We start from the raw sequence: 14,114 nt of genomic DNA, 5'->3' as shown, positions 1-14,114 counted from the left end.
CCCTGGAGGCTCCATTGGCAGTAAGGGCCAAGACTCCGTAAAGACCCCCCCCACCAGGGCAGGCAGCACACGCAGCACAGCACTACAGCATGGCAGCTGACCCTGCTGCATCACCAGCCTTGGGACAGGGGCAAGGACAGAACCCTGACACCGGCACGTGGATAGACATGACACAGGGTACCTTTATGAAGCCATTTCAGCCTTTTGGACCCAGGGCAACGCTTTGCTGGGAACTATGGGTCCAACAGTTCAAACTCATCCTAACTGTCTAGGAAGGTCACAGACAATGAAAAAAGATAAACTTTACTGATGCTCAGCCTAGGCACAATGGCATTACAGCTGTTCAATGCACTGCCAAACAGGGGCATTGAAGACGATTACGATACAGCCAAGGATGTATTGACGAATAAAAAACAAAATGCAACTGAGCCCAGATTTTGAGAGGTTTAAAATGAGGCAAGCCTGACAATGTCCCGATGTAAACATCAACGATTTTCATGGTCACCTTTGCGAGATGTTCATTGGGTGCGACTACCCGGACGAGGAGTTTGCTGTCTGGCAACAGGCCATCCACAGCCTCTCCTCGGAAAAGCTCCGCAGGACCATCCTGTTGGAAACAAACCTGCCCCCGGAGACGATCCTCACCATGGGACGGCAGCGCGAGAGTACTGACAAGCACGTGACAGAAATGGAACACATGATCAGCCTCCTGCCACTCAAAACGATAACCCGAACAATAGCATGACCACTGTAAATGTGCTACGAAGAAACCAACCACCGCCACCGCAGAAAAAACTCAGAGTGCCTATGGTGCTTGTGCTTCCTGTATGCTTAACACACTGTCCTCTCTTTACCGTAAACCCTTTGCCTGCTTTAAACTCTTCACATGCCTTTCTTTCGCTTTTTCTTTTCTTCTGTGCCGCAAGCCCCCCCTTTTCTTCCTTCTATTTCTCTCCGTCTGTTTATTTCTTATGCTTTCTGTCCTTCGCACACTTTCAAACCTTTTCCGCTCCATGCCGCTTGAAAAGTGTGGCTTTTCTCCTGCTCTGCTTCAGTCAAACGCACGCTTCGGTGTCTCTCTCTCTCTTACTGGGTAGCATTGCGGTGACAAACGGTTCTTCTGGATGCACAGAGTTGAGTTCATGGTCTCACCACCTGCCCCTCAGACACTTTAGGGACAGGCACACATCACAAATACCACCAGCAGGATACAGGCTGCCCTACTCCGGCTCCTTGGAAGCATGGCTCCCTAGCCACCCTGCATCCCGTCACAAACAATGGGCCAGCATCTCGGCACGCCGTTCTCCTCCAGGCTTTTACTCCTGCTGATCTCTTCTCCTTGGCTTCTCAGCTCCTGACAGCATCCCCAGCTCGCTCTCTTCCTTGAGAAAAACCACACCTTATATAGTTGAAAAACAGTCAAGTGGAGTCAGGTATGAGTGATACCTGTCTGACTCTATTAGTATGAGTTCTTTCTACAGGACGTTTCCCTTACTTTCGTCCTTTTGTTTCTAGGGGGTCATCTTTACTGCTCCCAGTTGCCTCTTCTTCGTCTCAGCATTAGTTGGAAAAGGGGAGGGTGGAGATGAAATGGGATTGAAAATTATCTTTATGGGTGTAATAATCATAGGATGACTGACAGAGGAAAGAGGAGAATCCCCATCACCTTGCTTTTATACCACTGGGGTGATTCCCCTTTTTCTTAAGTTGTTTCCTACTCCTAGTCCCCTGCCATAATGATACTGATCTTGACTGCCCCCCTTGGGTCTGAAGTGTTGGGAGATAAATAGGTGTTAGGTTTAAAGTCATATTGTTCTTTCCTCTGACCCACCTCCCTGCCTGCCTTTATTCTAATACGGTATTCCCACCTCTCTCTTGGAGGCTGCATATCCCATAAAGGCTTCAGGGACTTCTTCCTCCTTCCATATTATCGTGCGGGGATACCACGTTTCACCTGGGGTATTTCCATGATCACAACCCCAGACTCTCCTACCCAGGTGATCCTCCCTCGCTCGTCCACCCCCAGGGTTGGCATCCAAATGCGAGAGGCCTGCCCTGGCCACCTGAATAGAGGATTCTCAGGGTCTGCATGGGAGAATATCCATAGGTTTTTCAGCTGGGGAAGCTCCAGCTTTGCGCAATAAAAGTGGGAGGAACCCGACAATGTCAGAATGAGACCCAGATATTACAAACAAACTGGAAACGTGAAACTGGTGACTCATGAAACGCTGTTTCACCTGGCCACCTGCAGTGCACGAAGTGATAAACCAACTCGAGGAAGTCAGTCCCACGGTTGTTAATCCCAGGAGGGACATCCATGAAGGGGTAAGGAGAATCCCCAATCTGAAGGTGCTTAACCTAAAGCACACCGAAGACAGACAATGGAAGCAAAGGAAAGATAACTGCATGATGGTGTGAGAGGACTCAGAAACCTATACCTTATACTCGCTGATACCACAAACAGACACAGAGGTATGTCCAACAAAGTCTAGTGTATGGATCAATGAGCCGTCCTGACCGAAGACCGAAAAGAGTCAAATGCTGACCCGGTGATGCAGTAACAGGGTGAGTGGGAGACCCGGGATGCAGGACATGTGTGATTAATTTGTACAGAGAAAATATGAACATAATGATTGGAGAGAGCCTACTCGTCCGAGTGAGGGGCAAAATCATAAGAAGAGTGAGAATCATTCAGGGACTCATCATACTCGTCCCAGTAAATGGCCAGATCATAAGAAGACAAGAGTCAAATATGGACTCCACCTACCTGTTTCAGTGAGGAGCTAAATAACCAAAGGATAGAGAGTTGTTGTGAGCATATGCTTGTTCATTCTAAAGGAGAGATTAGGGTTATGAGGCATAACCTATATTCAGAGACTCAGTCAAGAATGAAAGAAAGCCCAGAGAGGAATTTGAAGAGTCAAGGAAGCCAATATAAAAGAACCTGGAAAAACCGATTGAGGGAACCAAAGGACCTATTACGAGAGATAACAAAAGGCTATCTGAAGATCCCATATTGAGGAGAACTTTTCTGAAAAGCAAACCAGGAGAAGGGAGCCATTCCTCTGCTCTATTTGTAGTAATAGTGGTGAGGTCCGCCTAGGTTAGTTTTGGATGGGTACACAAATAAATTGTATATACCAAAAGGCATATACCACCTCTCATAGCATTCATCAAGTATTCTAGTATTACAAACTCCTACACATAGTGACAATATCCAATTGTTATCTCATTTAAATTTATTTGAACAGTTTTATTTGTACATAATGAAAAGACAGTGAAAAATCAGAAAACATTCCTAAAATCTTTTTGAATTGATAGCTGCACTCGTACTGAAAAATGGATACACACACACACACACACACACACACACAACATACATATCAATCACTCAACCTGACCAACAATCATTCACATACGATTTCATTCATACTGTGCAAATTGATGAACAATCATTTAAAACAATGATAGGTAAAAAAAGAAATCGGCCTAAAGTGCAATGTGCTATAATGACCATAAATGCACTGTCATTTAAAAATGCTGGAGTTTATCAATAATGCATTTATGATACAATAATTTGGCTTATTCAATTTACATTGAGCTGTCGAGCATTTGTTGTCCACTGGAAGTTTTAAACATGTCTACTCGAGTTTCTGCTGGGTAATCTGTCGAAGTAACATACACCAGCCACTTTCAGGACATAAAGATGATTTCGGACATGCGATGTTGTGTGTTTTTACATGCTCATGATTTGTCTTGTACAGCATGAGGAGGTCATCTGCTCCAAAAGGCATCTTAAGTGTTGCATGTTCATATCCATGCGATGCAAGATCGATTTCAGACTGTGCCAGCGTCAAATTCTAGGCTTGTGGAAAGCCAAACCGTTTTATGATTTCCTTTGCCTTGGAGTGCAGAGTCAAACTACCAGAGATAGTCATATCTGCTTCCCCGTTTCAACAGTGTCGGACGGAGGACAGACTTTTGATTGTGAACTTCACCATTGTGTTATGTAGTGAAATCCTTAGGATAGGGAAAGTGGGGCATTTTCTTTATTATTTTCCAATATACCTTTTGCAAATGGCACCCATTAGTCTGTCTCATCCTTCTGACCTACCACAACACACTTAAAGTGAATCTACAAGCAACCTTAACTAGAGGGATGGATTCAGTGGTAGCTGGTGAATCTTTTAATCAGAGTGGCGTAAACATTTCCTATCAAAATTCAGGAGTGACTGGTTGGGTTGTGAGAGACCAGAAGATGTCTCACCCACTAGTCCCCAGGGGTTTCTCTCTAAGTGGCCAGGGCACGGCCATCACCTTTGGATCCAGACCCTGGGAATAGACCAATGCGGGAGGATCACCTGCGTGAGGGGTCCTCAGGGAGTGGGGCACCTTGTGGCAAGACGCAGTATCCCCCCCCCCCATGCTCCCTTTGACCCATCCTACTAGGCACGCTATCTGGGAACTGTAAAATGAACACTGCTTCACAGACAGCCCACTCTAGGAGAAAACAGACTGGTATCCAAACAATGTACCGGACATGTCCCATTCCCATAGTCAGGCAGAGTCAAGCAATCGCCGTTAACGATTTGCACCTGATCTCCATTGAACTTCCCCAAACAGATAAAAGGCGGAGCACAAGAGCATACTTTGAGTGAGGCAGAACACACGAAGGACCACTTTCTTCCAGGGCACAGCTGAATCAATGGAGAAAGATGACAGGTCGAGAAGAGAGAGAAAGGAGGGAGATACCCTTCAGCTTTTTGATGAGTGATCATTATAGCCAGGAAGCGAAGCAAGAGAATCCTATTCTGTGTGTCTGAGATACCCAGGGCCCGCCTGCATGACTGACCGAGTCAGGGAGGAACAGAAGCTGCCATGGTATCGTCCTTTGCACCCGGATCAAAGCCGAAAGCAGAACCTTCAACACAGCTGGTAAGTTGGGAGGAATTGTACGAGGCCGGTTTTTGTTTAAATGAAGGTTACGAGCGGCGACAATGTATCCTCAGAGAGCCAACGTTGAAGCGTTTGATGAAAGGTGTGAGTAAAATATGGAAAGTATGTTGAACGCTTTATGAGAGAAACAAAAGATACAAGTTTGCAGAGTGGTTCGGCACTGCATTGGTGCTGAATCGAAGGTCTGATGAAAGGTGTCTTAGAAAGAAACAAAGCAGAGAAAACATTGATATTTTTGATATTTGAATAGCGACATTGCAGATGAAAATCCGATATGAGAAAATCGAAGTGGTCATGCAAGGGTCTCAGAATAATCCTTTGCACAATCGAAAGTCTTCGATGTAAGTGAACTACTCTTTAAAGAGAACCCTACCAAGGCTGAGCCCGGCTGAGGGAGTCCTATTGGGGTTGCAAGCCAAAAGTGGGTCCGAGCCCGGCTGAGGGAGACCAGTTGTGCCATTGAGTTGTCAAAAAGGGTTCCGACCCCGATCGGCGGAGGCCCGTTGAGACATTGTGTAAGAAGAGGGTCTGAGCCCAGCTGAGGGAGACCCAAAGGGAATATTATACCCATGCCCTTGGGGGAGCATCAGTTGGTCTGCAGGTTATTGTAGGGTATTTTTTTTCCTCCGCCTTCTCTTAGGTCTAAGTATTCATATCTTTGGGACGTGGATATGTTTCTGAGGTTGTTTAGAGGCTAGCCCCCTACTGCAGAGTAATCTTTGCAGGATCTGTGTGCCAAATTGGTGATGCTTATGTATTTAATCTCCTTTAGGAGGAAGGGAGACACCGGGGCTCTGGATCTCTTGGGAAGGTTTTTCTGCACGGAGGGGGTCCGGTTTCATAATCACCATAGGACTAAGATGGGGTTGTCTGTCATTCCTTTTCTTGACTTCTCAGATTGTCCTGAGTTGTGTGTGGTGCAATGTCTTAGGATGTATGAGTTCCCCTAGGAGCTCAACTGATCAGTTGTTTGTTTCCTTTTGTAGGCCCTTTAAGCCTGTCTCCTCCCCCACTTTGGCTCGTTGGTCCGGTGGGTGGTGGACCAGGTTGGGGTGGATATTTAGCTCCCATTCAGCTCTGTGGGCTATGGCTTCATTTTAGGCTGGGCTTGCCTTGAGGATATTTTAAGGGCAGTTGATTGGTCTAATGCTGATAGGCTCTATCGGTTTTTTTGCAAACCTAATGTACACGCATCTAGGTCTGCGTTAGAACAGCTTTAAATGTGCATAATAAGACGCCTCTATACCAGTGCCATGCCTTAGAATGTCGCTTGCTCCTAGCTTGTGGCAGATGGTCATGACTGTATTAATGGCATGGAGGCGAGTTTTATCTCACCCAGGGAGATGGGCCCAATTAGTTTTTGTTTGTGTTTGCTGACAGATGGATATTTCGGCAGACAATCCTATTACTGGAGGAGAGGGGGGAAGGGCTTGATGGTCACGTACGTTTAGTGTGGATGGCATGGGGATACTTCTTTTTCTCCCACAATGCTCGATGACAAACGGAGGAAGTGTTGCTGGGTGAAAAGCGGATGGACTACCGGGTTGGGGACAATTTATGGGAAGGACTTGGACTTGTGGGAAGACTACAGAAGAGAATTGTAGGATTTGTAGTTGTTTTTTCTCTCTGTTACTGCTGTGGAGCTAATAAAGGGTTATAGTGCATAATACTCTCGTGCGTGCCATTAATAGAAACCTGACTCTCCATACCAATCTACGAGAGTTCGACATTTTTCCTCTTCGCTTCCGCTTTCTCTCTCCCCTGCTGATGCGCCTGTCTGCTGCGCTAACTGGTTGCCTGCCCACCCACGGAACCTCACGGGCACCAGGCTCCTGCACGACCAGTAGCCCTTTGCACTGCTTCCCGGCCTCCCACCCACTTCTGGACTGTATCTGCAACCCTACAGTCCCCTGCCTTCCTGCACTTACTTGAGCCACCACCTTGGCAGCACCTACCACGTTTTTGACACTGCACCCCCTCCCCCCATCTCCCCTTATTCCACCCTGGCACATCTCCTCTTCCCTCCCCCTCGCACTTGCACGATCTGAATGACACAAGGCCTGGTAAGATTGTTTGTTTTGCCATACCTACTCTTCCTTCTCTTGTCGCGCCTAGAAACACTTGTGTACAGGCGCGTTATAAATGACTTATCATATCAGGGGCCTCTGATCATGAAAAAAATAAAAATACAAAAAGAATTTGAGAAAAATAAATTCAACAGCAGCAGGTTATAATGCGGCTGTCCTAGTTTTAGAAAGGTGCACACAAGGGTCAGGAGTCATCCTTCTGTGCATTTTGCACCCCCAGGGACATTTTCTAAACAGTACATTCAGATGCCCTTTGAGATTAGGCTGCGTCTTATTTTGACGCTGCTGGGTCAACTTTATTTGCGTCAAAGTAAACACGTTGTGAATCCGCCCCATAGTGTTTCTTCTGTTTGCCCCTATTTGCACGTGCTTACATGGCCTCCAATAGGTTGGTGTATTGCACATGCATTGATTGCATTTGCGCCAATTTGCCGTTCTTGATTTTTAGTCGTCACTATTACTTTCAAACAATCCAGTACTGGGGTCACTTTTCTATTGTGATGATCTGGAAAGACCTAAAAAATTGAAGGAACGAATGGACGGGCCGGCTGGTGGGAGGGCGGTCGAGTGGACCAGTACACCACCTCTGTCTATTGAATTGCCTCAAGGTGCGCCAATGTAGGACATGCCTGCCCTTGAGGCATGCTTTGGCCTCAGGCGTGCATGAAAATTGACATTTGTTTTCTCCACTTCAGACTCAAACAGTCTTTTGTCCTCCTAGGTTTGCTAACAGCAGTGAACTGCGCTAAAGTGCGATGGGGAGTGCTGTTGCAGGATGGGGCAACTTTCGCTAAAGTCACAGCCCTGGTGCTCATCATCATCGCTGGAGTGGTCAAGCTTTGTCAAGGTATGTGTTTTGGTTTTTATAAAGTAGAGAATATAGTTGGGTGAATATCTACTTTTCTCCAATAATTTTCCCTTAAAAAAATAAATATATAACATGATGCAAGAAGTTCAGATCTGGCGGTTTCACCACTTAGGTCTGAATACACAGTGCAGTAGGTCAGTTTGGAATTTGAAAACACACAGAATCCAGCACATGCTGGAGTCTATTAGTTAAGCCAGCACATTGTATCACGAACACAAAGAAAGGGGAACTATCAACTCCATGAACGTCTCTCCAAAACAATGCTACTGTGTTTTTCTGCTTGCCAGAACAGATCACATCTATGTGTATATTTCCATATAGAATGGGCCTGCGTGATAATATTGGTTGCCAGACTCTCAATGCTCTGCTCTGTACAGCGGTGGGAGATCCTCCATAGCCCCCACCCACCTTTGCCTGCCTGTTTTCCATTTGCCCTTACTCCTCCCTGTTCCCATTTTCTTTGCTGATTGTACCTGTGCTATCAGTGCTTCCCATTATGCACTGTAACAGTTTCACCAGTGCCAACGAATACCAGTAGACTGAGACCAATGCAAAAACATGTAACCATGTATGCATGTGGAGGGTTCCAACGACCTCCCACCCCCGACTCTAGCCAATGGCACGCCGTAGGATCTCCAACTGCTTCTCAGGGGGTGTTTTGCAATCCAACACTTTCACCCACAAAACCAAATGCTAGTCAACTTCCTGGCTCGTCACATTTGCAATTAAACAGTAACAACCTTACCCTTATGTCTCAGCAAATTACCCATTCAGCTGGCCTTCCAAGAAGTGGCCAAAGTACATGGAGACGGATAAATGAGCAACTCAGATGTGCTTGCAATGCGAATGCAAACTCATCATTTACAACCTATTTACGTATTTAAAGTCGATAAATAAGGTATCCTCTGGGAACGCAGTCAATTTGCGGTGCCAAAAGTAGAAAGGGGAGAGTCAGAGAACTGATCGGCATAGTCTTGTCACAATCAGATCTGGTCTGTGTGTTTGTGGGGGGAGGGGGCGGGCAAAGTGCAAGGTACACATGGCTACCACAGTACATCAACAAACATCAGTACAGGGAGCTAGCCATGCAAAAAGGACCCCCTGAAACAGTACCTCAGGTAAGTACAAGCCGGATAATTGCAAGGTTACTTATGGTCACCAAGAGGTCACACAACAGTGAACCCTGCACCAGAGACACTCGATAGGGTAGGGATACACAGCACAAACACGGACAGGATCCAAGGATGAAAGCCAGGGCGGCCGAACAGATGGATACAGTGGAGGTACTCCCATCGTAAGGGTTAAAGTATAAGTTAAATAGGAGAGTTTTTAGTCTTTTCCCAAATCAGAGACGGCTTTCTTCTCCCATGTGGGGAACGGGGGTCTGATGGGAATTCCATAGGCGGCATAATTAGACCTTGAAGTACTGCTACCTTGCTTTCTTTTCTTATAATGGTAGACCACAAGGGATCTGCAAGCATACACCCAGGGACCTGGGTGGGCCATACTTGGTAACCATGTGCAGAACGTACCATGGCCCCTTCCCCAAATAGGCCTGATAGATGATTCAGGAGGCTTTGAAGAAGGAGATCCAATCTTCCACCGGGAGCCAGTGAAATGATTTCAGGTCAGGATTGATGTGGTCGTGAGGTGTGAAGCCGATCGCGAGTCTAGCCGCCTTGCTATGGATGACCTGGAGAAGGTGAAGAAGGTGCTTGAGGAGGCACGGATAGGGGTTATTGCAGCAGTGTAGCCTCAAGACGACCAAGGCTTTGTTCACCTCTGCCTTATGAATGAAGTTGAGGAAAGGCAGAATGCGCTTGAGGAGGTGAAGATGGAAATGAGATTTCTTAGCTTGAGGGATTTGGAGGCAATGGAAATTGTTTTTCAAAGATATCACCCAGGTTCCTAGCTGGGACCATAGTAGGTGTGGGGTCCAGAGAGATTAACCAAGTAAAAGATAAGGAAGAGGGATGGGGAATCCATGTAGATCATTTCAGTCTTTCCTTCTTTCAGACACAGATTGATCAAAAAACATCCAAGGCTGGACACGAGTGGCAGCTCGCGATCTGACTTGAAGATGAAGATGCGTTATCCTTAAGTCAATAAAGAATTTGTGCCATGGAAGGTCCGTAGAGAAATGGGCCTGAACCTACCTGGACCTCGAGGTCCAGGAGAAAGGACAAGATCCACCTAATCGCACAATCTTTGATGCCAAATATGTTATCTATGCAGCCAAGAGGAGTGGAATGGTTGAGTGTATCACAGGCCCAAGATACATCCAGCAGGATCAAGACAAAAGGGGCAGTTCTTATGAGCGTAAAGGGGGGGCAGATACAGTTCCCCCCGAGGGCTGGACATCACACTGTCATTCAACAGTCCATTTTCATCAAAAAAAGGCAGAAGTCGGAAGAATGCCATTTTGTCCAGTATTTTCCCCAAAAAGTCCTGATATATTTTCCCAATAAAAGGTGTGATATCACTAGGCCAGTAGTTGGCTGTGACTGCAAGGTTGTCAGGATGCTTTTTTGATAAGCAAGAGTATTTAAGAATTCTTTTGCACATGGGGACGACACCAACAACAAGAGTGCTGTTACACAGGGCCGCCAGCATAGGGGCTAAGGTGTCAATGTCACAATATCAGTAGTGGAGACCAGCTTCAAGCAGGCAAATATGAACACGGGTACAGTAGCGGTCAATGAGGCGGGGATATGATTTTTGCTTGAGATACACAGAGGCCTGAATGAGCTCCGGTATTTCAATGAACAATGCTGATAGGGTCTCTGCTAAGGTTTGAGAGGCTCCCGGAAATGAGGCTCAAGCTTCAGGGGCACTCATCTCCCTGTAGATTTGTAACATCTGCAGTGATTTACTGGAAACTGGGTCAATACATCTGTGAAGTTGAGTTTTTTCTTCAGTCTGATGTTAACATGATATCACTTCATGTGACACAAATACATCGATTTGTCTTCCTGGGTCTTTTCAAGAGGACCATTCAAGTTTCCTCTTCTTGTTTTTCATGTAAGCCCCCTCGAGGTCATAGCAGCTGTTATAATTCTGTGAGATTCTTTTTTCTTGACAACAGGGGCAAACATGTTGAGGGTGTTGATAAAGGTGCCATGGAGGGTGCCATGGAGGGTGGCAAGAAGGGTATTGTGGTTGGACCACACAGTCACGATTATGCCAGGAGGTATAATAGAATGTCCAAAGGCCAAAATGGACATTCTCTTCATGGGCAGTACATAGAGGAATACCACTTTGGCTTGGGGTAGGGGCACAGCCCTATCAGGTTTGACGATATGTACTGTAAGGAGGGAGTAGTCAAACCAAAGGAGGTCAATGGTGAGGGCGTTTGTGATTGACAGGATATTGGAGAGGAAGATGACAAGGGTATGCAAGCTGATAAGAGTTGGGGCTGACAGCCAGACTATGTGTCAGGATTAATCAGGTGAGTACAAAGGCAGCGAATATGGCAAGGGAAATGTGCACAAAATCGCACAGTGAATAACCTTGAATCAAACAACGTGCACACAAGAACCACGACTCATATATACTAAAACCCAGGAGTGCAGATAGAGTGAAACAAAAATACCTATATATGAAAAGGGATGTGGGGTAAGCACTTAGAACCTCCTTATGACTGAAAGGAAAGTCGGCAAACTCCTTACCCACTATGCTATTACAGATACTGACAGCGCTAAGCCCACGTAGAGGGCAAGCAAGGACAGGATCTGTGTGCTGACACTCTGGATGATACTGAATATAAGGAACTTAGAAACAGTACTCACGAGAACCAGAAAGACCACTTGAATGTCAGTAAACCCACAAACCCAGTTGATCAAACAGGGCTCCAGAAGGCTATAACAGCAATGGGTGGAGGATAACTAAATACCTAAGACCTAAGTCAAGGAGCAAGTAGGAATTGTGATTAAAGAAATAGTGAGGAAAACAAAAGGCATTCCCACAGGGACTAGTTACAACAACACCCCACACCTAAATAATGAAATGGGAAATAAATGCAGAAGTGAAATGGAAAACATGGCATGGATCCCAATAGGAAGTAAGGATCAGGAGCAGGGAAAATGATATCACAAAAGGAAACCTTACCCACCCATCTAAGGAGAAAAGGCAGGAAACTAAATCTAAAAAAGGAAAGACTAATGCATCAAGTTATTCAGTAGCAAAGGACAGCATCAAAGAAACAGAAAACACAGGCAAATTGGGCTGCATCAAAGGGTAAAGCCCAGAGAAAGGCTGCCTGCAGACAGAGGAAGACAGAAAGGGAAATCCAGAAAGCAGAAATCAATTAAGCACATGAATCTGAAATCCAGGGCGGAGGAACAAGAAACAGGAACTAGGAACTAGGCACAAAAGCTAGGAACAAGAGACTAGTCACAACAGGAACACTGCAACGATGACCAGCGCTGGACTGAAGCAAACTGAGGTTTTTAAAGCTGCTTAACGAGCACACCCATCAGGTGTGCCGCCTGCTGCACCTGCAGCCACAGGTGTTGCCTATCCTCCATCCAACCTTGTCCTGCAAGGGAGGAGGTGAAGCAGTGAGCCAGGCATTCTGGGAAGCATAGTCATTTGATTAAAGTAGCATGCTGGCTGCCAAAAACCTGGAATGGATCCGGAAGGGAAGTAACTTGGAAAATAAGGTTTTAGCGCTCCCAATTCATCACAGCACTGTAGCATTAGGTTCGGAGGAAATGTCCAGTAGGGAATAAACCCCAAAACATGCCCCCAAGTGGCGGGAATGGGAGCAAAGGGAGCGAGTCGTGACAGTATACCCCCTTCCACGGCCGTCTCCAGGCGACCGTCACCCGCACAAAACATCTTCCTTCTATGATAGGAGCGCTTTGTCTTTGGAGGTGGCACTGATGGAAACGGTGGCCTGTGGGCAAAAGCAGATGGACTGGAATGAATAGAATCAAGCTGCAGTCTAGAAGAGTCATAGGCAGGCTTCTGGTGAGGAAGAGACTCATGGTTCGAAGAAAGGCATGAAAGACTTGCAGGACCTGAAGCAGAGTTGGAAGGTCCAGGAAGCTCAGTCACTGGGAGTGGACACTTATAAGTCTTTGAGGAGGGAGGCAGGCTGGTGCAACATGCCTTAGACAATGCTAGAAGCCCTGTTAGCCTTTCTGCCGAAAGTGGACACGCAGGAGATGAGGAAACTGCAGGTTTCAGGAAATGTTTATGTTCAGAAAAAGAAGGTGGCGGCCGAGGTAGAGGTTCGGATCCTTTTCTGTCATCCATCTGGGAAAAGGCTTGTGGTTGAAAGTGACTAAGGTTTGACTGCATATGTTCCATGCCTTGGAGGCCTGGAAGTCCTATGGGTTGTTCGAGGCTGGCACTCCCGATGACAGTCGTGTAGCCACCTTGTTGCACGTGGGATACCACCGCAGGGACGTTTGGCATACTGATAGGAGTGATAGACGCAGTACTTAGTACATCAGGCACACTCACAGCAGGAGCAATAACCGGCACATCTTGAACTGCAGCAGTCATTCCCTTCCTTTGGCTACTAGCACCCAACTGGTGCTGCTGCTGGGGGGGGGCCGTGCCCGTCCCTTCCTTCGGGCTCATGCTTGACCCGGCAACAAAAAAGCTGTCAAGCGGCTGATCCGAACCGGACCCCAGATGCGAACCACCCAGCCCGCTATACTGGTCGGCTACTTGTTTGGTGACGGGCCGTGGCGGATGGTATCCGTCTCCCTCTCGTAGTACTCCAGGTAAATCCAATGGCCTTGCATGAGTCATGATCCAGCTTGATGTTTCTGAAGTGAGAGCTGGCAGAAGTTTCAGACTCAGATGTTGCATCTTCAGGAGGCTCTGATGCTAGAGTCAAGCAGTTGGGAGAATTGTCTTGTGAAAAAGGCAGGCAATCTGGTGATCCCCCTGAAGCATACAAAAGGCAGGCTGGACCTTCATCGGTAATAAATGGTTGGGATTCAGGAGGAATCTCTGGAGCAGAAGAATATGCAGCAGGATCTGACAGTGTAGACAGGTACACCTCTGATATTGGCCGCAAGGCTGAGAAGGATACAGGTCTCTCATGAACTGAAGCCAAACTAGCAGTAGGCTCTGGGACCGAAGACATGCACTTAGAATGTACTACCGGAGGCTCCATGGCTGAAGGATAATCTGCTGGATGAGTCACTGTAGCCGAAGACAGGCATGCCAGAGGAAATTCTGAGGCA

The 14,114-nt window shown here is 46.7% G+C and overlaps 1 protein-coding gene across 1 annotated transcript in view; it reads left to right on the top strand.

The window, feature by feature from the left end:
- Nucleotides 1-14,114, top strand: part of LOC138481477 (Y+L amino acid transporter 2-like) — a 501,185-nt gene that overhangs the window by 153,687 nt on the left and 333,384 nt on the right. Inside the window, exon 3 of the mRNA XM_069613643.1 lies at nt 7,765-7,890. Within this exon, the coding sequence (XP_069469744.1) occupies nt 7,765-7,890 (126 nt within the window). The remainder of the gene's footprint in view (nt 1-7,764; nt 7,891-14,114) is intronic.

This window comes from Ambystoma mexicanum, chromosome 5p (assembly GCF_040938575.1).
Source record: "Ambystoma mexicanum isolate Mex_15411 chromosome 5p, UKY_AmexF1_1, whole genome shotgun sequence".
Lineage (NCBI taxonomy): Eukaryota > Metazoa > Chordata > Amphibia > Caudata > Ambystomatidae > Ambystoma > Ambystoma mexicanum.
The sequence above is the reverse complement of the archived record's forward strand: the minus strand, read 5'-3'. Positions and strand labels throughout refer to the sequence as shown.